At 44.2% G+C, this 25,320-nt stretch overlaps 1 protein-coding gene across 1 annotated transcript; it reads right to left on the bottom strand.

Annotated features, from left to right (window-relative positions):
• Positions 1 to 1,077: 1,077 nt before the first annotated feature.
• On the bottom strand, positions 1,078 to 22,728 carry Slc35b4 (solute carrier family 35 member B4). Its single transcript, XM_021165617.3, has 10 exons — positions 22,443 to 22,728; positions 16,092 to 16,205; positions 12,975 to 13,077; positions 11,738 to 11,787; positions 8,955 to 9,036; positions 8,698 to 8,758; positions 6,990 to 7,099; positions 5,787 to 5,862; positions 4,729 to 4,804; positions 1,078 to 3,963 (listed from the first exon to the last, which is right to left on the bottom strand). Exons 1-10 carry the CDS (start codon positions 22,517 to 22,519, stop codon positions 3,717 to 3,719), a joined length of 996 nt encoding a protein of 331 aa, XP_021021276.1. The 5' UTR covers positions 22,520 to 22,728; the 3' UTR covers positions 1,078 to 3,716.
• Positions 22,729 to 25,320: the final 2,592 nt, after the last annotated feature.

The raw sequence follows: 25,320 nt of genomic DNA, 5'->3' as shown, positions 1-25,320 counted from the left end.
TTCAACTGCCACAGACAAGATGCAGTCAACAGCTTTCAGCAGAAAGCCACTGAGCCCAAAGCACTCTGTTTATGTAGCAGGAGTTCCTCCTAATTCTATCTGTCGCTAGCCAAAGAGAAGATCGGGGTCTCAGATCTTTAACACATGCTTTTTCCTCTAAGTATGCTATCTGCTCAGATATTGACTCCATTCCCCTTCCCCGTCTTTAGGCTAAAAAGAGCCCAACCAGAAGGGCCATGTAGCAGTGGTTCTCTGCTCCTGGGCTGAGCTGGACAAGAATATGCAGTCGGTTCAGATAAAGCTTCCATGCAAGCTCTCTGCCAAGTGCTTCCCATACACTAGACTCTTACTAGCGATGCTTACAGAAACACTAGACAAGGCATTCTAGATGGATATAAATACCCTAGAAAACTCCTGAAAATTACCAGGAGCCCCAGGGAGCAGAGGCCTGAGCAGGTACGGCAGGTGCCGCTCAACTGCCCAAGGGGATACAGGTGCAGTCAGGAACCCAGGGGTCAGGAAGAACAAAGGCACAAAACCCAAAAGCGGACCCCAGCATGGAGGAAAGTGGGCACGGGAAATGACTACAGGCTGAGAACCCTCAGAACTAACATGTGTTCCTCCCAGAACAGAAGAGGGCAGCCACAGGCAGCACCAACCACCCTGGCAGAGAACTGAGTGCTGGACTTTGGTCAGCTGGGCAGGAAGAAGGAGAAAGGAAACGCAGAACAAGCCTCATAAAATCAACTGTAAGTCTACCTAGTGTATTGGGTGAGAAGAAAACAAGAGAATCCACACTATCTATGGGGCCCTAGCACTGATCCCTGGCACTGCGAGAAAAAAGTTTAAGAACTGAAAACACATTTCTAATGAAAGTGATAAAGACGGCGTGGACAACAGCAGATTGTGAGACAGTAAGTATAACCCAAGCGTCCTGTCACCTCATACACGAGTCATGCTGTCGTGTGGCTGCAGACACACTACATTTCCCGGCTAGAGGCCTTTGCTATTTGGCTTTTACTCTAGAGTTTTACATGTCTTAATCTCTATTTTGAGACAAACGATATACTCTGTCTCTGAAGATGAACAAAGGTGTTTAATAGGCAGTTCTCTACATTCCAGGGAACCTGGCCCTTGGTAAAATGACTTATTTGCCCTTTTAAAACCTTTACAGTTCACATGCAAAAATAAATAAATAAATAAATAAATAAATAAAATAAATAAATAAAAGGCAAAGAGAAATGACTTTTATAAAGAGTGATTTTATGGATATATCCAGAGATGGTCCTAGTAAGGGGTTAGCTGGTGTAGGGAGGACAAACAGCATATGTGTGCTCCTTATTTGTAGCTCTCCTGTAGAGAGACATGAAACCACGGTGTGTATGTGATCTGAAGGTAGAACGCAAAACTGTTCAGGGGAACAGCAGGGCCTAAAGGGTGGACAGCTCGGGGAGAGGAGAGCGTGGGGGAAGTACTCAACTGCAGGGAAGTGTCCAACCACAGGGCCCTGTGCAACAAGCATACACAATGAGAAGGAAAACAGAACCTTTAGAAGGGCAATTTTACAAAACTCTACCTAGTGTCGGTTACATTTTCTTCTGTCTACTGCAGGGCAGGAAGCAGCTGGGGCACTTGCTAGCTTGAGCGAGCAGAGCTCACACTCTTATCTGTTCTTACATCTCCTTCAACAAAACCCACAAAGGGATACACATTCTGAAGCCCTAACCGGTCCAGTTAGATTGTATCAGCCAGTCTCAGGGAACTACAAGCTGTGTGGTACTTCTCCCAACATAAAAAGGGAAGCTCTAGGTAACTGAAGGTTATAGCCTGTTAGGAGTAATCAGAATGGAGCCTCAAGAACCCCGAGGGACAGATTCTTCTGTTAAACTGGAAGAAAAAAGTACTTTTTATTACTGTCTTTTTAAGGAGGCTTTTAACAGTTGGTATTTATAGCAACATTGGTCCAGGCAACCCCACATATTTCAAAGTAGCTTCTGGGACTGTGAATGGGTTCACATCTAATTCAGGTCTTTGAGAACAGACCATTACCAGCACTGGGAAGCTGTCAATGGCCAGAATGACAATCAGTCTGCAAACCTGGGGACTTAAGTGGAGAAACAGTATCTGCTTTTAATGTAACAGAAAGGCAAAGGAGTCTTAACTGCCTTCCCAGGGGACCCAGAGGATCGGGACAGTTCTCTTTGCTGCTGCTGTTCAGACCCATCAAAGAGCATCTTTGGAGGGTGCAACAAAGAACTACAGTGAGCCGAGGAGATGGAGAGCCACACCTCAGTCTGAGCACAGTCAGCAGATAGCAGAAGAATGGAAGGCTGTCGTCTGTGCGAGAGAAACAGTACGTGTAGCTGTTTGCAGAGGAACAGATGGCTAGGTGAGGGTAATGAGGGTCTGGCCCTAAGTGGGGACGAGGAAAGAAAGCAACATGGATGTTCTTGTTCTTCAATCACATACAATCCAGCTGAGGGCACACAAGCGCCACATGCTGTGTGACAGGGTTACTCTTCCTCAAGGGGATCCAAGAGAGGAAAATCAGACCTTCAGAGTGATCAGCAGAAAAGAGACAGGTCTGTTTCTGTATGTAAACATGCTGTGTCATGCCACCTCTCATGCACAGCCACCAAAAGCAGTCCCATATCTACCGGACAAGAAGACTTCACCCTGCGGCAGCTGGGGTTTGACCACACTCACACCTGTGTATCAATCAATCATCATCGATGACTTGACACGTGATCATTCTCAGAAGTATCTTCTGGCTACCAGGTCTTAACGCCTCTCACAGACACATATTTGAAACCCACAGGAGTCTCACGGAAGTGTGTGGCTGGGTTCACAGGGGCAACCGTCTCTCAGGGTGCTGAAAGAGTGAGCTGTATTGGGCCACACTTCCTTCTCCATCTCCGTAAACAGGCGAAGGGACTTCATGTGGGAGATGGAAGGAAAGGTCTCCCTCTTCTCGATCCACTTCCAAGTTTTCTTCCTTTCTAATGTGCAATGAGCGCTGCAGGACTGCTCTAACTACAGAAAGCAACAGGTGAAAGAAGTGTGTGATCTCTGCACTGACTAATCAAATAACGTGAAATGTGTGTGGTGGGATCCAGCCGTCTACTCCAGCATCACCGGCATCCAGCTCACGGATCTCAAGGGCTCTGCTCATGGGGACAACTGCTTCTCTCCCAACACCAACACGCTGGAGGGAGTCCGGTCTCATCACTCCTGGGGTCTAATTTTTCGCATGTCCACTGGATCACTCAGTGCCTGATTGTGCCCAGAATGTTGGCAGTGCTGCAAAGTGCTTAAGTGTGGAGGGGTGATGGGAGGAAAGAGGTACATAGCAAAGAGGCATCAGTAGCAACAAGTGCGACACAGGTAGAAAACTAGAAGCTCTGAGACTTGGAATTCAACAAATACGGTTCTGATGTTCTGGCAAAGAAATAGAAAAGCAAATGCAGAGGCCGCCCGACAGTCTGCCTGGTAGCCTTGCTTGTTTTGTTTATTCTATCTCAGGGATGCCTATGTGGAATCTACAAATGCAGACTCGTGAGAGCAGATGAGTCCCATCCTTTTGGAGGAAGCTCTGGAGCCTTTCTGCTTCAATACTCTGGTAATTTGGCATCAGCTAAAGTGAAATGGTGGCCAGACCTGCAGCAGAGGCCGCTCTCACATAATACCGTCTGTCTGTCTGTCCCAGGCGGCAGACCTCAGTCCTTCTTGTCATCCTTTTGCAGCTCACTTTTTGTGGTCCCGAGGTTTTTCCACACCTCTGTGTACATTAAGGTCCCAATGAAGACAAACGAGGTGCCCAGCCAGTGCCACATAGTGAACTGGTTCTGGAAGTACAAGATAGAAAAGATGAGGCTCACAAACTTTCGCAGAGTCACAACCAGTGTGACGGTGAGGGAGGTACATTCTGTTGTAAGGATGAACACACCCCTGATGCACACATATCTGGAGGAGTGGTTAAGGCTATTCTCTGTAAACTAGGGTGTAGGTTCGAGTCCTGGCTTCAACTTGACATGCTGAGAAAACAGGAAGAACGCTGTGTGGACTTCTCCTTAGCAGGACTTCCCGAAGGACTCTGGCCCTGCCATCCCTAAGCCCATTACTACGGATTGTCCTTACAGTTTATAATGAAGGTCATCGAAGTGAATGCCGGAGTGCCACTCTCGGGAAGGGGACCCTACTCACCTTACTCTGTCTTGTCCTCAGGCCCTCCAATCTCTCCTGCAACTCTGTATGGCAAATCTACGTGGTTTCAGAAGGAGGCACTCAACCTCCATCTGTTTCAATATTTTAAAGATGCCACGACTCTTACAGTAGTAAGGTCCTTCTACTAACATAATTTACTTTTAAATTAGTCTCAATTTGAAGTTTGTTTCAGAACCTTGCAGCGACTTATAATAGTCGCTATATAATAGTCGACCTATAATATATTCTAGGATACCAGAAACTCAAGCAGGAATCTCAGACTATTTCATAACATAACCAGCTGTAAACAATCCACGGAGTCCTATTTCCTCAGTGAGACCTATCTGACCTTCTGCACCGTTACTCTCTTTCCCTCTACAAAGGGGCTTCACGAATGGGTTTATCTGTCTCCAGCTTACCATATAAATCAAGGCAGAACCCAAATTCATATCCCCACATTGTTAGAATAAACAATCCTCTGCCAAAGCAACATGGGGACAGACATAAAAGAGGACTAAAGGATACTGAGTCACGACATTCATGAGGAGGTAGAACCACATGACGGGCATCGTCACACCGATGACTGGAACTTGATAGAGTTCTGCAGAGGCGAAGAGACCACATAATCATGGCGGCATGGGCAGACCAAGGTTATACAGGCAAAAACAGGAACAGGAACTGCAGCATCGTTTCCCTTGAAAGCAGCTGGCATGCACGTCTCTTCACTACCTGGTCTCACAGGAGTGGGGCTCCATGGGGATCCCCAGGATCTCCACAAACGAGGACATTAATAATGACAAGTGAGGTCTTGTCATTCGGAGCCTCGTGGTCTCTTTTACTACTACTTTCATAACACATTTTTAGGTCGAAAGACGACAGACACAGCACTAGCACAGGCAGATCAGGCCCAATGTGGTATTCAATGCATTTCCTACCTGTGCTGTGTGCAACATACAGCCTTGATTTAAACAAGGCTTTTCTTATTGTCTACCTATCAACAGAAGTACTTTTAGACGATCAGGTTGTATGTGTGAGGTCTTTCCAGGGGAGTGACCATCCATCATCAACTTACTACACAGTCACCCTAAAAAGCAACAGCCTACCTTCATACAGACACTTCACAGTGGTTTCACATTTCTTTTTTTAAAATGTTGTTTGTAATTACTTTATCTTGTTTATTTAATCTGTAGCTAGGAGACAAGCCCTGTCATCATTTTGCTCCGGCGTGCTTGGCGCCAAAGGCGAGTGGGACCTGTGAGCAGCTCTGCCTTTCACAGAAGAGACAGAGACAGCCAGGCTGCCACCCCACCTCCCAGGGCTCCACCCCAGCTTCGTACCCAGACTGCTTGTTTGCATTCTCAAGACACACAATGCCAAAGGATATCCGTCCTCCTCGTGGGGGTTAGGAGAGAGCGCGTGAAGCTCTCTCTCCTCTCGCTGCTGCGACTACTAAACCCTGTCTAAACGCCCGAAGGAGCAACGGCTCAGATGAACATGAGATAAGCCGTGTTTGAGCCAAATGTCAAAGTGAGCCTTTGCCTCAGAAACTGCCGGGGAATACCGCCACATGACCCCAGACTTACCAGACTTGTTGAACAGAACAAAGTGGTCATAAATATCAGAGGCCAAGAAGATGAACCCGGGAAGTGGAAGGGCGTGCTGTGGGAAGAAACGGATCACACAGAGGTAACTGCAAACCCACTGCTGCACAGTTAGGGTAGCTCTACAATGGCTCAAGCAGGCCAGGGAGCACGAGCGCCCCCTAAGGTGAGGTGTGTAGTGCCTCTGTGCCATCGAGTGACATCTTATGGAGTCTGATGGTCACCATGGAGAAAGCACAGGGGTAGGGTCCTGCCCTCTACAAGGGAAATGGGGACCTCAGCACACAGACATTGTGCCCAAAAGGATTTGCTACATACTATATTTGGAAATTACAAGGCCCACACAGATCTTAAAAGATTTAGAAACTAGTATGAAAGAGATTTGAAGACAATCTACGGACAAGAAACAAACAAATGGTGAGAAGAGGCTGAAGAGGAAGAGGACGTAAGTGCCTGCCAACCTCCATCCTCCTCACACCACACAAGGTCAAATCAAGTCACAGCGACTCTTGCTGAGCTGTCACTGTGCTTGCCATTGCTCTCAAGGAAAGATACAAAGCAGGCAGAATATTTACCTTTAAAAATCCACAGCCACAAACTCTAGTGCCAAGTGAATGTGTCCACCTGCCTGTTGGGATTAACTGAGCATGGGAGGAACTGTCCCCAGGCCTTGGAGGGCAGTTACTTCCCTGGTCATATTCCAACAGCAGTAAAGAAGGGGAGGAGGATAGCTACAGGAGCGCCTGCCAGGTGACCCTTTATGATGAAGAAGTTCAGGTACACGTGGTGGCCTAAACCATCACATGACTAAAGCCCCTTTGGGAAACTCAGGCCCTGAGCCCTCACCCCCCAACTGCCCCACTGATACCCACAGCCCTGACCTGTTGCTTTGTGTCTTATGCTCCCATTCCAGCTTTCTATATTGGTTGAACAACTGTACCTACAGGAACTTTGTGGGCCTTGGTTCCTTGTCCTTTAAATGTTCTATGTGGTTGACCATGATCATCTCATATAAATACCTGCCACTCAAAATACACACTAGCCGCCTGCCTAAAATACTTCACTGTTCTGTCTAAAGGCCGGTTTCGAATACAAACACAGTCTGTCCATCACATAGCATTTCATTCAGCACATCATACCACGCATGGGAAAGTTCCCCTTCCCAGAGTTTAAGGAGTTGCTTACATTATAAAATAACGCCTCCTTGGAGTGCTTCCCAAACTGTCTGTACAGAGTCTCTTGGAAGATGCCCATTCTTGCCGACATCAGCAGAGCGAAGGTCAGTGCCGCAATACCTAAAAAAACCATGGACCAGGTTACTACAAGCCTTCCCACCTGTTTTCTCCAGGTGACAGTGTAATTTATATACACTGTATACAAATAGTTCTGTAACTATCATAGACTTATATATAAGATATGCAAACTTTAAAACCACAGTGCTTGCACTGACTCCTCTGATTTCCCATGTCCCCATCCTTACACTCACTTGTGCACACTGAAACAGGATGAGACTGTCCACACTCACTTCTGCACACTGACACATGATGAGACTGTCCACACTCACTTGTGCACACTGACACAGGATGAGACTGTCCACACTCACTTCTGTACACTGAATCACTGAGACTGTCCACACTCACTTCTGCACACTGACACAGGATGAGATTGTCCACACATCTTTCCACGTTGCTTTCCGGGCCTTCCCTTTATGTCCTTGATTAACTGTGTTTTCAATGTAATTTAGGTTCTGTATATCACCCTATCATGTGCTTGTACCACATTTAAATGTCTTGATATGAGACCAGTTAGGTTTCCGGTTATTTATTGAAATCAATATACATAAAAACTTGAAATGCTACTTGCTTCCTTAGGATAAACTTTCATAAATGGAACTGCTGAGTCAAACATTTAAAAAAAAAACAAACAAACCTTTAAGACCTTTAAAAAACTCAATACACAATATTTCTAGAGAAAGGCAATCGATTCACTCTGCTAGCAGCTTGTATGAAAATGGCTGTGTTACTCTAGTTTCACACAGTGCCATTTACCATCTTGTCAAAACCATAAGTCAAAACTTAACAGTCATCGTGTGTGTGTGTGTGTGTGTGCGTGTGTGCATGCGCGCATGCGTGTGCGATCACTATATGAAGAGAGTATAAGATTACTGGACATTAATTTTCCCCAGGAATTGCATATTTGTATGCTTTGAGAATTTTCCCATTGAGTAAGTACTTTCCTAACAGTACAGAGATCTTTGCTTTGAAGAACAGCAACTAAAGGGTTAATGAGTGTCCAAATCCCAGGTAAGGAGGGCGTGATCTCCTGTTACCTTCTTCCACCCAATCAGTGTCAGCCTGCTCCTGCTCCTACCACACACACTGGAGTGTCCCCTCCAAATCCATGTGAGGATGAGGCCCTGGAGGGGTTGTCTAATTAACTCCACACAGAGATACTTGTATTTTTAAAACTTCTCATGAGAGTTGACTTGGGAACACTGCCATATGGAGCAGTTAACTTAGGAAGAAATAAGCCCCAGAGTTAGAAATGCATCCTTGGGAAATTTAGAGTCAAGAGTTCTAACACGCCCTTCTTTTACAGGTCCTTCCAGACACGGACCGGCCCTGAAGAATCAGAAGACTCCCTCCACAGTAGTCCGGAGGAGAATGGCAGACTTTTCTCTCTTGGGCCAGTGACAACCATGCCTAAAGAGTCAACACTCGCCTCTTCATTTTTTGAATACTAAGGTTCAGAGACATATTGGTCCCAGGTGCCACTCTCCTCCTTGGCATAATTAGTTTAGCCTAAACTTCTTGCCAAGAAACATGTCCCACAGGAGAAGACTCAGCAAACATAAGCGCAGAGGTCATTAGCTTTTCGTAAATACTGTACTTACCTAGTAACCACCATGCAAAGGCCTGGAACCCATCCTTGTCACTCAAGCCGGACTGCACAGTCTAGGAAATAAGAAAACACACCGTGCACAGGGACCAGAACTGCAACGACGAGTGTTTCTGCTCTCCACCTCCTCCCGTTCTCTGAGCTGCGTCCTTGTGTTACATACGCTCTCTAATCCCTTTCATTACTCATAGGTGCCTAATAATCGGCCCAATGACAAGCAGTGAACAGAAATGATTTAAAGCTGATTCTTACCACCTGCTTTGCTGACATGAAAGTGCAAATAAATATCCCTGCAGACACCAGGGCAATGGAGGTGTACTTGAACATACTGTATCTGAAAAAATAAGGACAAGACACCTTAGGAAAGGAAACAACGTCTAATGGGATCTACCACCGGGAAGTATGCGATTCAAGTACAAAGCTCTTTAGTACCACTGGGGGATACTCTCCAGTAGTTGTCTTTAACAGTTTGTTGACCAGCAGACTGTTTTATCAGAAAATGAAAAAGAAAACAAAACCAGAAAACAGACACACACCCGATGTCACATGACACTGCATTCTGCTCTGCAAAAACCAATAATTCAACCCACCCAGGCTTCACCAGTGTCTGTGCCTTTCCAGGCCTAAAAGCCCAGAATTGAGTCTTTATACACACACTATTCAAGAGGAACAAGAGATTATCAGATACAAGAGTCAAAACTTGGGGAATAATGTCCATTCTCCAGGAAAGGTATTTCATTAAAAACCATCTCAATAGCTTAAATGGTTCTGTACAATGTAGGCAATGCTGGATAAATGGAGGAATAACAGATTCGTAGAGGGCAACATAATTGGTGACATTTCGCATTAACTAAAACTGCATCATTATGATCCCCTCAGAGTCTCGGTAATCAAGGGAAAGACCCCAGGAAGGATAAAAAGAAATTAAACTCACAGAATGAATCACCGTTTCTTTTCTACTCCAGTACATTGTACCTTTGGATTACAATGCCTCATCATGGGCCAACTGGCTATGAGGCTGAGGGAGGGATGGGGGAGTCCACAGAGAAGTGAGGCAAGGGAGAGGAAGGGGGCTGGCTGGGAAGAGGCAGGGCTGAGCAGGAGCAGGAGATGGACCAGAGGGCACGGGGATGAACACACTTTACATATAAACATATATATAGCTATAGATATACAGTTGTATACATACATATGTGTATGTGTGTATGAAATTATAATGTACACAGTTAATTACATATACATAATATAAGTTAATAGAACCTTATATAAGAAATATATATGAAAAAATATAAAATCTTATGTATATGAAAGTAAGAAAATAAGCCTGGGACAGAGTTTGGTGAAAGGACATTTTCCTGGCGTGGACAAAGCCCTGGGTTTAATCACCAGGGAGGGAGAGGAGGAGAGGGAAGAGGAGAATGAGAAGAGAGAGATGATAGAGAAATTCCTGCTCTGCGAATGGTCAAAGGCTCAGACTCAAGATAACAGAGTCCGAATAAACTCTTAGGGGAAACAGATGCTGAGAAGAAACCCTGACGGTGTAAGATTGTATCAGGAGACTATAATGCTTTATACACACACACACACACACACACACACACACACACACACACAGTCTTCATCTTAAACAAACAAACAAACAAAAAACCATGGCTGTTTACTACGTATGCTTAAAGCAAAGAGGACTGCAAAGAACTCACATGCAAGAGAACGTACCTGGGGACTCCAAGACCTCTGGAGATACAGGACACAAGAAGAAGCCTATCAAGATAGAACAGCTGTCCTTGTTTTGATATAGCCCTCGTAACATAAAAACTGTAGGTTCTAGACAAGCATCCTACTAAAGATGTGGTGATGCACATCTTTAATTCCAGCACTTGAGGGGCAGAGGCAGGTGGATCTCTGTGGGTTCAAGGCCAGCTGGTTGACAAACCTAAGTGCCAGGTCAGTCAGGGTTACATAATGAGACTGTCTCAAAAACAATCTCAAAAACAAAACAAAACCCCTTTAGGTTCTGTCTCTGAATGGGCGGATTCTTCCCTACCCTAGAGAGCCCTAATACCAAGACACTAGGAACTGGACAACTGAAAACATGTTATCACTTGCACAACTGTGGTTTTAACAGCGAAGGTGACCTTGCTGTGAGAAATCTTGTAGACTCTCTACTGTCTCTCCCTAATGTCCCTGCAGAGAGGGCTGAGGCTCGAGGGGGAGGTGGGTGCTTTGATAACCCATCCTAGGCTGGTCTGCCATTTCCCACCCGAGTCCTACCACACCACTGGCCACAGTTGAATAACCCCAACTTTCCGCTCCTTCTTCATGTCTATCTGGGACTTTACTGGGAATTCTCTTAGCATATAAAGTTATCTGCTAGTTCATTACACTGATGAGCATCTTATGTGTGGTGAATGTGCAGGTTAATGGTCAGAGTGTTTACAGCACTGTGAGGCCCTGGGATCTAGCCCCAGGAATGCCAAGAATAAAAACAAAATGGACTGCAAAGCACTGTCTAGAACAGCTGCCCCTCAGACCTACCATGCACACCCTGGAGATGCTCCATATCCACACTCTCCAAAATGGGTACCACTTGCCATGCACGGATGCTCGGTGTCTAAAGTGCAACAAGCCAAAGTAGGGAAATCCTGCCTTTTATTTCGCTTAATTTTAGGTTCACATGTGGAGTCGCATGTGGCTAACGGTGACCATACTGCACGGGGAAGTTCTGTGTTGACTAATTTTAGTTGGCAGAGCACTGAAGATCCAGTGATAATAAGAGCTGTTTGGCTCTACAAGAAGCCACAGCGAGAGTCTCAGACCTGGTCAGTTGCCTTTGGAAAGTCATGATTAGCCATGATTCTTAGAGAAAGAAAACAGGAAAAGGCTGATGGCCAAGAAGAGTCCTATCACCAGCGTGGGAAGAGGGAAGGTGAGCAGTGCACAGAGGTGGCCTGGAATGTCACTTCGACATGCAGGACATGAACAGAGGTGGCCTGGAATGTCACTCCCACATGCAGGACATGAAGGTGTGCTGTTACCTTTTCTTCAAAATGATAATTCCTAGAATCATGTTGGCAATCAGAGAGCCCTGTAAAAGACAAGGATGGAGGTTTTAGTGCACTAGGGAAAAAACCATCATGATTCATGATGGGCAGGAAAACTGACAAAGGAAAACATGGGGTGAAGGATGAACAGTCACTAAGACAAAAATAAAACAAGAAAATCTGTCCTGTGAAATAATAAAATCATTGCAAGACACAATATGAAAAAAAATGACCAATTCTTGGGACTGGAGAGATGGCTCAGCAGTTAGGAGCACTGGCTGCTCTTCCATAGGTCCTGAGTTCAATTCCCAGCAACTACATGGTGGCTCACAGCCATCTATACTGGGATCTAATGTCCTCTTCTGGCATGCGGGTGTACGTGCAGCTAGAGCACTCATACATAAAATGAATAAATAAGTGTAAAAATTGGTCAGTTCGCACTAAAGTCATAACACAAGCTATGACTAATAGGGCTAGGTGATATCTGAGACCTACTTCTGTCATATTTTCCAAGTATCTACTGTATAAAACTTCTAGTGAGTTTTCCCCACCTCCATTCTTAATAAAAAAAAAAGGCATGTGGGGATCTCCCTCTCCTGTAGAAAGGTGTCAATCAACCAAATGGCATGTGGCAATTTTTTGAAGCTCAGGCCATCTCAGTCACTGTAATTATTTAATGCAAGTCCCTGTAGGAACAGGATAGTTAATCCCATAAAACTCTCAGGCAACAAGATAATGATATTCCAGTCAGCACCCATTTTGTAGACTGTTGCAACTCCACCTACATGTCCCTTGCCGTATTCCCTGCTCTTCGGGGAACACTCGGCTCTTATTTATACACGAGCTAGAGAGACAGCTCATCATACATGAAGTACTGAGAAGACACTCCATCAACAACTTTCCCGCCAGGTGTGGTGGGACAAGTCTGTAATCCCAGCACAGAGGACACTGAGGCAGGAAGATGGAGAGTTCCAAGCCAGCCTGAACTACAAAGCAAAACACTGCAAGGCAGAGGGTGAGGGAAATCAAAAACTTGATGGTTAAATATGAGCTCAAAAGCAGACAGGGGAAGGAAAGAGAAAGTAAAATTCCCACAGAATTTTTAATTTTATTAAAAATATTATTAAAGATATATTAAGCCATTCGCTTTCCACTTCCCCAGGTCTCTGTCTGCCTACGTTGCAGATGAAAGCCATTCACCCTTCACACACTGTGGGCAGGCAGCACTTACTGATCTGAATATCATATGCAGCGGCATGGCAATGTTCAGATTCAGGGCATAGTTGTTCACCACGCTGACAGTGAAGAACATGGTTACCATGATGGCATAGTACCTGCAATGACAGAGAACATCGCGCAAATCCACTTTTACAAGAAACTCTGATATAGAAGGAAATACATGTATTCGCTTTACAAGACACTTGGAGTGCATTATCACATAAAGCCAAATATGTAAGTACATATACAAATACTTGACAAAGTCAGACTAGCATGGGGACAGTCTGAGTTATTGACTATGCTTAAGGGCACACTTGCATATTTTTCAAATAACTTAGAACTAGGTTTTACAATGTTGCCTAACTAATAGCTAGAGAGTTTAAGTGAACAGGTAATCCTTTTTAATATTTAATTTCTTTGTAGATATATTTCATAGGCCTCTAGAGAATGACTACCTTAAATCTATCCTATACAGATATGAATATAATATTATTTTTTCTCAATTTTGAAAAAAAAAAAAGGCCCCAAAGATTTGCTAAGTCAAGATTATGTTCAGCCTAGCTACCGAGACAATTATTCTGCAGACTGAGCCAGGAGGCTACCCCTTGATTTGAATAGAATGTATACTTAAAATCAGAGTATTTTATTTTATTTTATTTTATTTTATTTTATTTTTGAAAGGCAAGGTCTCTCTGTATAGCTCTGGTTGGCTCTATAAACCACGGTGGCTTTTTTTTTTTTAAGATTTATTTATTTATTTTATGTAAGTACACTGTAGCTGTCCTCAGATACTCCAAAAGAGGGCATCAGATTTCGTTACGGATGGTTGTGAGCCACCATGTGGTTGCTGGGATTTGAACTTGGGACCTTCAGAAGAGTAGTTGGCGCTCTTAACCACTGAGCCATCTCGCCAGCCCCCACAGTGGCTTTTAACTACCAGAGATCTGCCTGCCTCTGCCTCCTAAATGCAGGGATTAAAGGCGTGTGTCACACTGCCTGGCCAGAGTCTTTGTCATTTCAGAATTTTATCTTAAAATTAAGATAAAAATTAAAAATTAAACAAAAAATATCCTAGGGGTTAGAGATGAAGCTCCTTTGGCAAGAATAACTTGCTTAGTATGGATAAGGCCCGGGTTTGCGTCGCCAGTGCCACATACAGTGGGGAAATGGGAGGGTCAGGGGTTCAAGGCCCTGCTCAGCTCCACCTCAAGGCTGAGACTAGCTAAAGAGACTCTACAGTGGTGACTCAGAAGGGAAAGGGACACATATAATAAGTAAATGGATGCTATGGGTAAGTAAGGGCAAGCAAACAGATTAAAGCGTTTTATATTTGTGTTTTCATCTCCACCTAGGATGTAGTCAAGATATCTTTCCATGTGGTTTTATCACCTTGTCATGTTCTTGTAGGTCAAGGGACTAAATATCAGCAATTCTATGATTCATTCAAAAATATTTTTAAAACTTTAAATAAATGCCTAGACAATCAAGAGTAAAAATAAACAATGGTTCTGTACTGTTCATAAAATATTCACCCTTGGGCAGATTTCTGAAGTTTTGTATCTGCACATCTGAAGAATAAAACAATCCTGAGCCTCACGTTTGCTTTCTCTTTTGTTTCTGGTTAGATACGGAGCTGGGCAGGCAGCCCAGTGGGTAAGCATGGCCCAGGCTGGGTTACCAGTCTTGACAACTCACATAGAGAAGAAAGCAACAGGCATGCGAGACCACTAGTGTCAGCCTCCTCACAACCTCTAAGTCACATCTGTTAGTCAGTTTACAAGGCTTCTTGCCAAATGTCCTCATGAGGAGACGCCACTGGGAAACAGCATTTATCAAGGTCTTTCAGTATAATTAAATTCTTCCACGTGGATACTTACATAACACAGCTTACAAACTGTGGAGATGAAAGACCTAAGCAAAATAAAATAATCACGGAAGGGGATATGCTAATGTACATGAGACCATGGGGGACTTAATGGTAGCAAGAGGGACAGGGTGCAATAATGACATGGTAGAGGCCGGCTGGACATGCTGGTGCACACCCTTAATCTCACCATTCAATAGACAGGAGCAGGTGGATCTCTGTGAGTTTGAGGCTAGCCTGGTCTACGATGTGAGCTCGAGGTCAGCCACGGTTACATAGTGAGAGGAAGAGGTAGAGGCTGAAATGGGAGCACTGGTAGGAGGAGACAGTTTAGCCAGCAGGGGTGCTATTATATACATCATGTTACCACCAAATACCCTGCTCCAAGAAAGCAGGTGGGGGGAATCACAAGACCCAAAGCAGCTAAAAAAAAAAAAATGTGATCAGATTCCCACTGTGATGTAAATGCTGGCCTGCAGGGACAGATAGTTTATTCGGACACTAAACCCAAAGGAAAGTAAGATACTTTGTATTACAGTAACAGAAACTTAAGGTAAATGTTAGTAAAACTCAGCAAGCTACCAAGGAAGGCAGCAAAAGAACAAGGATGGGCTTGAGTACTTGGAGACATTCACCAGGGACTGTCACTCCCAAGGAAACTGAGTGACACCACTCTCCTGAACACTTGCTACTAGGAGGAGACACACCTCTATCAAGTTGTCCAACACAAGAACAATCGCATTTGGCCTGTGGAGACACCTGGACTGACAGACGGAGGTCTGGCATTAACATTTTTTTCTTAGCTTGTCAATCATTTTCTTTTAATTGAAGTGAAATTCACACAATATAAGATTACCCATTCGTGAGCAAACAGTTCAGTGACATTTAGTGACTTGCCATGCTGTAGACTTATTGCTTCTTTATTTCCAAAAGCCAATTATTCCCAAGGTGCATGACAGTACCATTCTTAGCATAGTCAATTATTCTATCAACACAAAGGACGAATACATCAATAACTACTGTGGTCACCCTAGTCCTTCTGACCCTGTATTACACACATCTCCATCACAGCTTATCTCCATCACAGCTATTTAAATGTGGTGGGCAGGAATTTTATTCTAAAAGTAGGGTTCTAGAATGTAACAGTGTAATTCATGAGACTCGTGTCTCCATTGTTACCCAAACTTGAGAAACAAGCAGCTCATACTTGTGCGGGTACTGCTTTTTAGGTTTCAAAAGGACTCCACCAGACTGAATGTGCCATACCTTATTGGGATAGCTGGTGGCTTCCTTCCCAAGTTAGCTTCAAAAAGGAAGCCTTCCACAGCAATAAATAAGAACTGCACAAACGTGACGATGTTCCCGCATCCTGGATGTGCCCTGCATAGTGAATAACAACGAGAAAAAAATGAGGCCCAGACTCAGTTAAAGGGCACTACAACCTGTTATATTTACAGCACCAAAATAATAGAGTGGATAGGTTTTGGCAGCCCACTTCCTCATCTTGGCTCTCACATCCCGTGGATCACACTGGCCAGGTGGTGATAGGGATGTGGCTTTAGACTATCCCCAATGAATGAAAAATAGTTCTCGGGATGGGAAAGAAGCTTGCTATTTAAATAGGACACAGATACCTGTGTCTATACATAAATCAACATAATTGTGTATCTATGTAAGGGTGATTAAGAAAAACTATCAAAAAATGGGTCCTGGGGCTGAGACAATAAACTAAAAATGGCTGAGAAATACTGCTGCAGCACATGGTAGCTCCCCTACAACCCTTATCGTGGTGAGTCAATACATTAGACAGTCAAGAGATAACCCAGGAATTCAACAGATCCTTTTCAGTGCTCTATGGGAGAGCCGGGAGTCTTCCATGGTGACTATTAGGAACACATTCCACAGTATGAACACATGTCAGAAAGTTATTTCTGACATCCCTCCCGAGACGCTCTGAAAATCAGTCACAGGATCCGTTTTTTTTTTTTTTTTTTTTTGAACTGCCCCTCCCCCAGTTCTGTTCTATCACTAAAGATGTCCCAGGTGAGTATCCAAATTCCCCCTAAGACTAGTATTAACCAGCTTTAGAGTCTGTCTTCATCTTAACCAAAGACACCCACCTGACACCACTGAACGAGGCTCATTAAAGCAGTTATACGTTAATACAGTGCTATCAAAGTCAACTCCATTCTCTACTGGTGCTATGAATACTGAATACTAATGACAAGATATAAAAACTAGCACTGGGGCCTTGAACATGCAAGGTGTCCTAGTTAGGGCTATTATTGTCGTAATGAAACACCATGACCAAAGCAACTTGGAAAGAGAAGGTCTGTTGGGCTTACACATCCACAGTACTGTTTGCTATTAAAGGAAGCCAGGGAGGAACTCAAACAGAGCAGGAACCTGGAGGCAAGAACTGATGCAGAAGCCATGGATGGATACTGCTTACTGGCTTGGCCCCGTGACTAACTCAGCCTGCTTCCTTATAGAGCCCATGACCACCAGCCAAGAAATAGCACTATCCACAATGCACAGGGCCCATTAATCACTAATTAAGAATTAAGAAAATGCCCTACAGATTTGTCTACAGTCCAATCTTATGAGAGCATTTTCTCAATCGAGGCTCCCTCTTTTCCAATAACTCTAGCTTGTATCAAGTTAACATAAAACTAGTCAGCACACTAGACAAGCACTCTACCGCTGAGCTATATCCCCAGTGCAAACCCTTAACCACACCCCTCATGCACAGTAGCAGGCAAGGAATACATCATCTACCAGAGCTAGGCTTGCCATCTGAAACAGGTAGCTGTACGTAAAGCTCTGCTGCCGATTAAGGTCTCTTGAAACCTAACTGCTTTAGACACAGTTCAACAATTTGCCTTTCAGAATTACTTGGTTCAAGAGACACGGCTAAACTTTGTAGGAATCCATAAATGATTGTGTAAGACATTCATCTCATTCAAGCAAGAAGCTAATTAAAACCATTGGTTAATACAAACAAGAGAGCAGACATTTAACTCTAGATGGTCCAGGCTGATCTCCGGGAACCCACGGGTCAGGCTGAGCAGGGCAGTGCAAGCCTGTAAGCCTAGCATTGCGGGGGGAGTGAAGCGGTGTTCTTCTCAAAATTATAAGGATAAAAAGGACAGGGGCTAGGGATACAGTTCAGCGGCTCTGCCGACTACTTACTCAGTGTGGAGGAAGAAGCCATGTGAAGCCTGTTCCCAGAGAGGTTCACCCTCCCAGACCTGATTTCACTGTCCTGGGGTGGGGACCTGGGAATCTAGACTTTCAAGGGTTCCCCCACTGGATCCTCACGGGAAAAGGGTGTGCCTGTACTTGTGCATGCAAGAGCGTGTGTGTTCTGTGTGTTCTGTGTGTTCGTTGGCGGCACAGAGGTGAAAACGATGGTGCTCCACGTTGTTTCCTGCTGACATGCAAGAGCACCTTTGTCACTTACTGCGTGGTGTGGACGTTAGTAAACTTCTAAATGCCATTTTCTTTAAAATGGGAACAGTATGAGTGCTTCTCTCTCTGGTTTACTGTTACACAGATGAACAGGTCCCAGGAAAGCACTTAACACAGTCTCTGCCACGTACCAGAAAGGCAACTAGAACAAGGAAGATGACCAGCCTAGGCTCCTGCACACAAAGAGGTCTTCAAAATAGTGATGGCTGTCTTGTCTCTGCCTCCCTTTTCTCGTGTGTGTGTGTGTGTGTGTGTGTGTGTACTATGTGTGCATATGGGTGTCTGCATGTGTGGGAGTGCACTTGTGAACATGTACATGTGTAAGCCTGAGGTGCTAATGTTGATGTCCAGAATCAGCCTTGCTGGTTCATGGTCCTCATTAGCTGAGGCAGGCCCTCTCAATCAAGGCCAGAACTCACAGAGATAGCCAGCCTGCTCTGGGATTGCCTGTCTCTGCCTTTCCAGGCTGGAATTACAGGCACTGCATGTGAGTTGTGGGGATCGGCACTCTGGACCTCACTCTTGTACAATGAGCACTTTAACCGTAAGCCTCAGCCTCAGCCCAATAGGTACCCTTTTAAACAATCACACGCAACACCTTTCTTCCCCCCTTTATAAAATGAAAACTATATAATGTTGCCATGAGAACTCAGTAAGAAAATATGCATCAAGTGTCAAGCATCACACTGGAGTATCAACACTTCTCTGGCTTTCCCTTCCATTTTCTACTAAAAGCTTGGGTCAAAGCTCTTACAGAGTAGTTACTGGGAAGCTACTCTGCACGGCGAGAAAGAGCTCCCAGCGGGCACGACCTGGGCCCCTGCCCTGGAGAAAAAGAAAACAAGCACTTGGGAGCCAAGCATGAAAGCAGGAAGAACACAGTGCCATCACAGCATGTTCAGAAGGTGGACCATGTCCATTTCATCTATGTGTGCGTATGTGTGCGTGAGCACACGCACACACACACACACAGGAAAGGGGGGGGCACAGAAAGGACAGCTGTCACCATCTTGAAGACTTCTAACTGTGTAGGAGCTACTTGGGACAGAGTCTGGTCTTCACTCAAGCAAGTCAATGGGGGCGAGGGGGTGGGAGTCAGCACCACTTTAACCAAATGTGCTCTGGCATGTTAGCATTTGTGTAAAAGATTTAAAAAGCGTAAGCGGTTTACAGTTGTATGCTTCATATGATCTATTTTCCTTTACTTATCCACATTTCATGGCTAAGGACATGGAGGTCACATGCACTGTGTTAGGTCAGACAGCATGGCAAATGACTAGGGTTGGTGTATCAGTGCTACTGTTACCAGGCCTTAGATGGGCAACCATTACCACCATCTAATTGTAGGGTGCCCCAGAAGAAGTCTCACCAGGAATCACAATCCTGTTCTCCCTCCCATGGGGTCCTCTGATAACTCTAGTCTACTTTTTGTCTTTGCATAGGAGGTGTGTGATGCCTTCCTACGATCCGACATTCAACACTCCTTTAAGCTAACTCGGAGAGCATCTTAGGGACACACTGCTGGCACAGCTCAAGGAAAAGGGTTCTGTTAGCTGGAATAAATCGCTTTAAAGCGAATAAATAAAGTTCTAATAAATAAAAACGAAATGCTTTCCCAGAATCATTCCTTCTCTTAAGCTTTATTTAAGACTTATAACCATTAATTGCAGACACCTTCTCTTACTTAGGACTTTCTTTGGCAAAAATTCAAATTTCAATTTAAAAAAACAAAAACAAAAACAACCCAGCAACTTTGAAAGGAATGACTTGGGCAGACGTTTTCACCTCCTTTCTTTCCTGGACATAAAACTTTCTTATTGAATTCTCCATCATGTCTTAAAGGAAAAAATAAAATCTTTCAGATTGTTATCCTGATGTTAAGACACACAATACCTTACCTGCTTCATTAGCTTTCTATGTGTATGTGTGTGTGTGTGTCTGTGTGTGTTGTGTGTGTGTGTGTCTGTATAGCATATACACATATGTATCATGCTTTCAAGGTTGAACATAAGCTCCTTAAGAAGGGAATCAAGACCTCACTTACTACTGTGTAGCTGCTTGTGCAGTGCACAAGGTTTGCACTTTATCACTGGCACCAATTCTAGGTCTACAAAGGTCAGCAAGAAGAAACGGAATCTGTTTTTCAGCTGGGGAAAATGGCTCAACACTCCCTTCTTTCAACAAGTCTTTTCAGCCTTTGTATTTAGAGTTAACACCTGAGTGTTCCAAGGAAGCCATTTAAAAAGCACAGCTCCTGCTTTTCTATGAGGTTTCTACGGTGATTTCTCAAGATTAAAGCCACAAATTTCAAGATCATATCTAGAAGGAACTTTAAAGATTATCTGGACTAATCGGGTCAGATTTCACGGCTCAACCGTGTAAAGAGTTTACTTAAGCAAATCAGGCATACGTTGTTATCAGTCTAATGTACTATACATTGCATTAATAAGCCCACTTCCTTAATCTTAAGGAAAACCCTCAGTTGTATGCAAAAATGCAGATTTATATATATGTAAAGTTAAATAAGGAATTTGGATTCATTTACAAATTGATCGTAATAAAATTCTAAATAAAAGTTCCTATAGAGAATGAAAAGACTTTATAAAGAGAAATGAATCCATTCCTGGATACACACGGGATTTTTCTGGACCCTCACAAAAACAATGTATGCCTGTACTGAGACAAATTGTAAGGGAGAAGGCTAGGGAAGTCACCAACGTGAGGCAGGCATTTCTCATTCACCTTCAAAATCCATGGGGATGAAGCCGTTATCACCCACCCCTCTGATGGTTGAGAAAAGTGTTTTAGCCAAGAGCTCACAAGCTAGAACACACAGGTTTCACATAATTTAGTGGCGTATTCAATGCAATTATCTGACTTTGTTTCTATAGCTAGCCTGAATATATATCACTTTCTTATTTAAAAATATATTAAATATATCGAATTCCAAAGTTTTCCCCCTTTGAAGTGTATCCAGAAACTTTCTTTTTCATTTTCATGTTCCTGCCCACTCCCAAGACAATCGATTTTCATCAACACTCTGCATAACAAAACGGTAAGCTCTCTAAAAGCAAACTATAACACATACAGACTTCACCATAAATCAACTGCGTACTTCTGAAAGACTCAAACCAACAGTATCAAATAGGATACATTTCCAACAGACATCACACCATGTTCAAAACTCAAGTTATAAAATGAAAGGCATCTGGAAATGTTACTGGGCTAGGAGCTTAGACAGATACCTTCCAGCCCATTTTTGCTCTGCCACTTCCAAATAGTGAAAAGACGCCCAACTTTGCATCTGTTTCACTTTCAACAAAACAATGTAACTCTTGGTCACAGAGTTGCCCTAAGCAGTATATGGATAGACTCAGAAACCTGTAGCTAGTGACTCTGAACTGAGATAGTATTGAACTGTCTGAAAAAGGAGACCGAGGCTCCAAACCTGAAATAACTAACTCGAGCTGTTTAGTCCTAATCGTTTTCCAGTTCATCTCCTGTCACTTTTCTAACTTCTGCCTACTGAACTTTGCACATTGTTACCCAACATTATTTGCAAGACACCACACCACAAAGCCAATCCTGTTCCCAATCTACACTTCAAAGCGCACTCTTCTCAACGAAAGACTGTGATGTGCGAAATGCTCAGGGACCATGGTGACAGACAGCTCAGTCGTTATCTGCACCACATCACTCACATATGAGTCTAAGCCAAGTGCTCACAACCATCTATCTCTACGACCAATAAAAACAAATGCTTTGCAAAACATGTCAACACACACACACACAAAACTTTCTGTGAGAAAAGTTTCGCTCCAGACAGACACGTGTCATTCATTCACTGGTCAGCGAAAGGTGCTAGAGTTGGATGAGTAGTAGCTGGAGAGGGTGCTCCTTAGAGACCTAGGATCGGTCACGTGAGAAAGTCTCCAGGCTTCAAACTCCCCAAAGTGTGGCTTGGAGATGCCGACAGCAGCACCCAGGATGTTCCTGTCACCTGGATGCTAATGAATGGAGGAGTGCCAGGGCTGCAGAGTAGCTGACTGCGTGGGTATCCGGTGCAGCGGAGTAGGGAGGCGGCCAGGGCGAGCAACCCCGGACCAGCTTCGAGAACCCGGGCGCGGCCCCGAGAGGGTCACTCACCGGGCCAGCAGCTCTAGGAAGATCACATTACTGCAGCAGCCTGCGAACACCAGGCCCACCGCGAAGACCGGGCGCATGGCCGGTGCGGGGCACGGGGAGCCAGCGCGCAGAAAAAGCACCCTTTCAGTTCGCTACCCTAGAAAATCCGCGCGCAACATCACCACCGCCAGCGGTTCCCTCCCTGAGGGCCGTCTTAATCAACTCTTCCTCCGCAGCTGCCACCGACGCGGCCGGACCAGGAGCTGTAGTTCTCAGTCATACCCGGTCCCATTCATTTGAGGGGGCGTCTTAGGGCTGACCAAACTACATGTCCCAGCAGACCGCGCGCCTTTACGGCAGGCGTGAAAAAACAGGCACGTTTCCCCGAAGGCTCGCGTGAGTCAGTGTCGCACTGCCTTCTGGGAAATGAAGTCCCAATGCTATTTGTGTTCAGTACCATAAAGGTTGGAATGGTATTCAACGAAATAGCTTGTGTGCTCCCTGTAACTGACTACTCATTAGAGTATTCTAGTATCTGTAACAACTCACCTGCAACTGAGAGAATGTAGAAATTCCTGTAACATCTAAACCGACTTCTAGGACAACAGCGAACCTAAAAGTTTTGAGATTGAGCCTTGGCTTGAACTTCCTGTTTAGAGCATTGGCTTAGTACTCCACTCTCATCACAGGGAAAGATAGGCCTGTCTTACTAATAGTTGTTGTAGAATAGACTAATATAGTAAATGTATTGTTTTATGTCGTGATTTTTGTAGAGGCATTGTCTTGTGCTGGCATTTAGCCAGCTTAAGGTGCTCATTAAATATTGAATTTAACTGATAAAAGGCCTTCTTTTTGCCATAGTTCTTGTTTCCATTCTCCTTTGGAAGACAGACATTTCCAATTTCAGAATGCACTAGAGCTTATTGAAAATTCAAAGTTCAGGACCACAAATAAAAATTGTGCTCAGCATCATTTAGAGCATGCAGTCGCCAGGATTCTGATGAGATCTCTGGGTCACAAGTTGGGGAAATCACTGGCAAGTTTGTTGTGAATCTTGAGGAAAACTTCGGAGTGTTTATGTTTATCCCCTAAATTGCTTCCCATCATGTGGTGTCACTGCTGATGCAATCACACATATGAAGGGGCACAGTTCTGAGCAGTAGCACTAGTCTTACATAATAGGAAGAAATAGGGCTGTTAATTCATCACATCTATCAAAAACTGGTCTTGCTAGGTGTACAAACACAGAACACAAAGGCACTGGCCTATGTACATAGTTGGCAGTCACCATGCAGTCTTTCTCGCTATTGCTGTTGAATCAGAGTGAACACCAAGAGGCTCAGTAACCGATGCCACGAGACTTCAGCTGAAGGGTAAAAGGCAAGTGCTTCCTTTCACCACTTAAATGCTGGCGTGAGTAGGTTTGTTTTGCCTGCATGTGTATGTGTGCAGCAAGTGTCTTCCTGGTGCACTCAGAGGCCAGACAAAGGCGTATGATCTAGAGCTGGAGTTTCAGAGGTTGTAAGCCACTCCCTGAGTGCTCCAAGTTGAACCCGGGTTCTCTGCCAGAGCAGCCAGTGCTCTCAACCACAAAAGCATCTCTCCCACCCAGGTATGGCCAGTTTTGAATGGAGTGCTTGAACGTTGGCATTGTCAGAGTTTCCCCAGGTGATTGCTGCAGCTGAAGCTGAGAGCTGTTGAGGGAGGGGAAGTACTTAGAGGGCTGGAGTCAGTGACATCAGCAGGTCATCTTTAAAGTGTCACCTCAGCCTGATCCATAGGGAATGGGACCCAGGATCATCTGTCATTGAAACTCCAAGGCTGGGAAGCATCACTTTGACTTAACTCAGTTCTCAAGCCTGGCTACATGATAGAGCCACATGAGAGACTTTTAACAATTTGCTGAACCACGAAACTAAGTCCAAAAATATCAGAGCCACTGCCAACCAAATAAGGAAGACACCTAAGTTTGATGTCTAAGTGGTGACATCTGTAGATGCTTCTGCCTAGAGAAAAGCCGAGCCTTAGCTCTGATTGGACTGGAGATTATTTCACGGCACACAAAGCTTCACTTCTCATCTACTGCTCCCATGCACACACCAAACTTGGAAGTACTTGAAGGGCGTTCGTCTCTTCCTGAGTCTCAGATAAAAATCAAAACAGGCTTAAGTAAATGAACAAAGAGAGAGCCTGAGTGTCTGCATATGCTCTGGATCTTCCTCCGTATTTCTGTCTTAACCTATCACAGTTTTTAGTAAGAATATATTTACTATATTGATTTAAGATATTGACATATTGATGACCTGGGCTCTTGTTCAAATGCTGACTCTGGGTTCTTCTACAAACTAAACACAGGTTAAACATTTCTAACAAGCTTTGAGTTAGTGCCAGGTCCCCTGGTCTGTGGACCACACTCTAGTGAGTAGAAGACTGTTCATTAACTTACTCTAGAAACTGCTCTATTCCTGCCCTCACTGGTTCAGAGAAGTCAGGCCAACAAAACTGTCTGTGAATTCCTTCTTCTCCTTAGCCTGCAAACATACTAAAGACCCAACCAGACCGAACCAGCTAACCAACCAGCCAACCAACCAACCAACCAACCAGCAAAAAGCCCCACCAAAGCAAAAGAAAGAAAGAAGGAAGGAAAGTTTATTTTTCTTTTTCCTCATTTTAATGACAATGACTTGAAATGTCTTCAAGTAGTAATGAATATTCCTAGTCTACTTTAAAATGCCTTTAATATATTTTTAGAATTTCATACATGCATACAATTATTCAATCATACTTACCCCTCCCTCCTTCCTTAACTCTTCATGTATCCTGCACCTTAAAAGATTATTTTTCTGCCAGAGAAATGAGCAAATTCAAGCCCAATTAAAATATATATAAATACAGGCTT

The sequence above is a fragment of the Mus caroli genome, unplaced genomic scaffold (assembly GCF_978045245.1).
Source record: "Mus caroli unplaced genomic scaffold, Mus_caroli_1 scaffold_7, whole genome shotgun sequence".
Classification (NCBI taxonomy): Eukaryota; Metazoa; Chordata; class Mammalia; order Rodentia; family Muridae; genus Mus; species Mus caroli.
The sequence above is the reverse complement of the archived record's forward strand: the minus strand, read 5'-3'. Positions and strand labels throughout refer to the sequence as shown.

Bases quoted from the DNA above. Each gene is read 5' to 3' on its own strand.
- Slc35b4 (XM_021165617.3), bottom strand. From the start codon at position 22,519: ATGCGCCCGGTCTTCGCGGTGGGCCTGGTGTTCGCAGGCTGCTGCAGT. The intron at 5,863-6,989 runs GTAAGCAACTCC...TTCTTCCCACAG, and splicing joins AGGAGGCGTTATTTTATAAT to CACGCCCTTCCACTTCCCGG. The intron at 4,805-5,786 runs GTAAGTCTGGGG...TCGCCTCTGCAG, and splicing joins TGTTCTGTTCAACAAGTCTG to AACTCTATCAAGTTCCAGTC.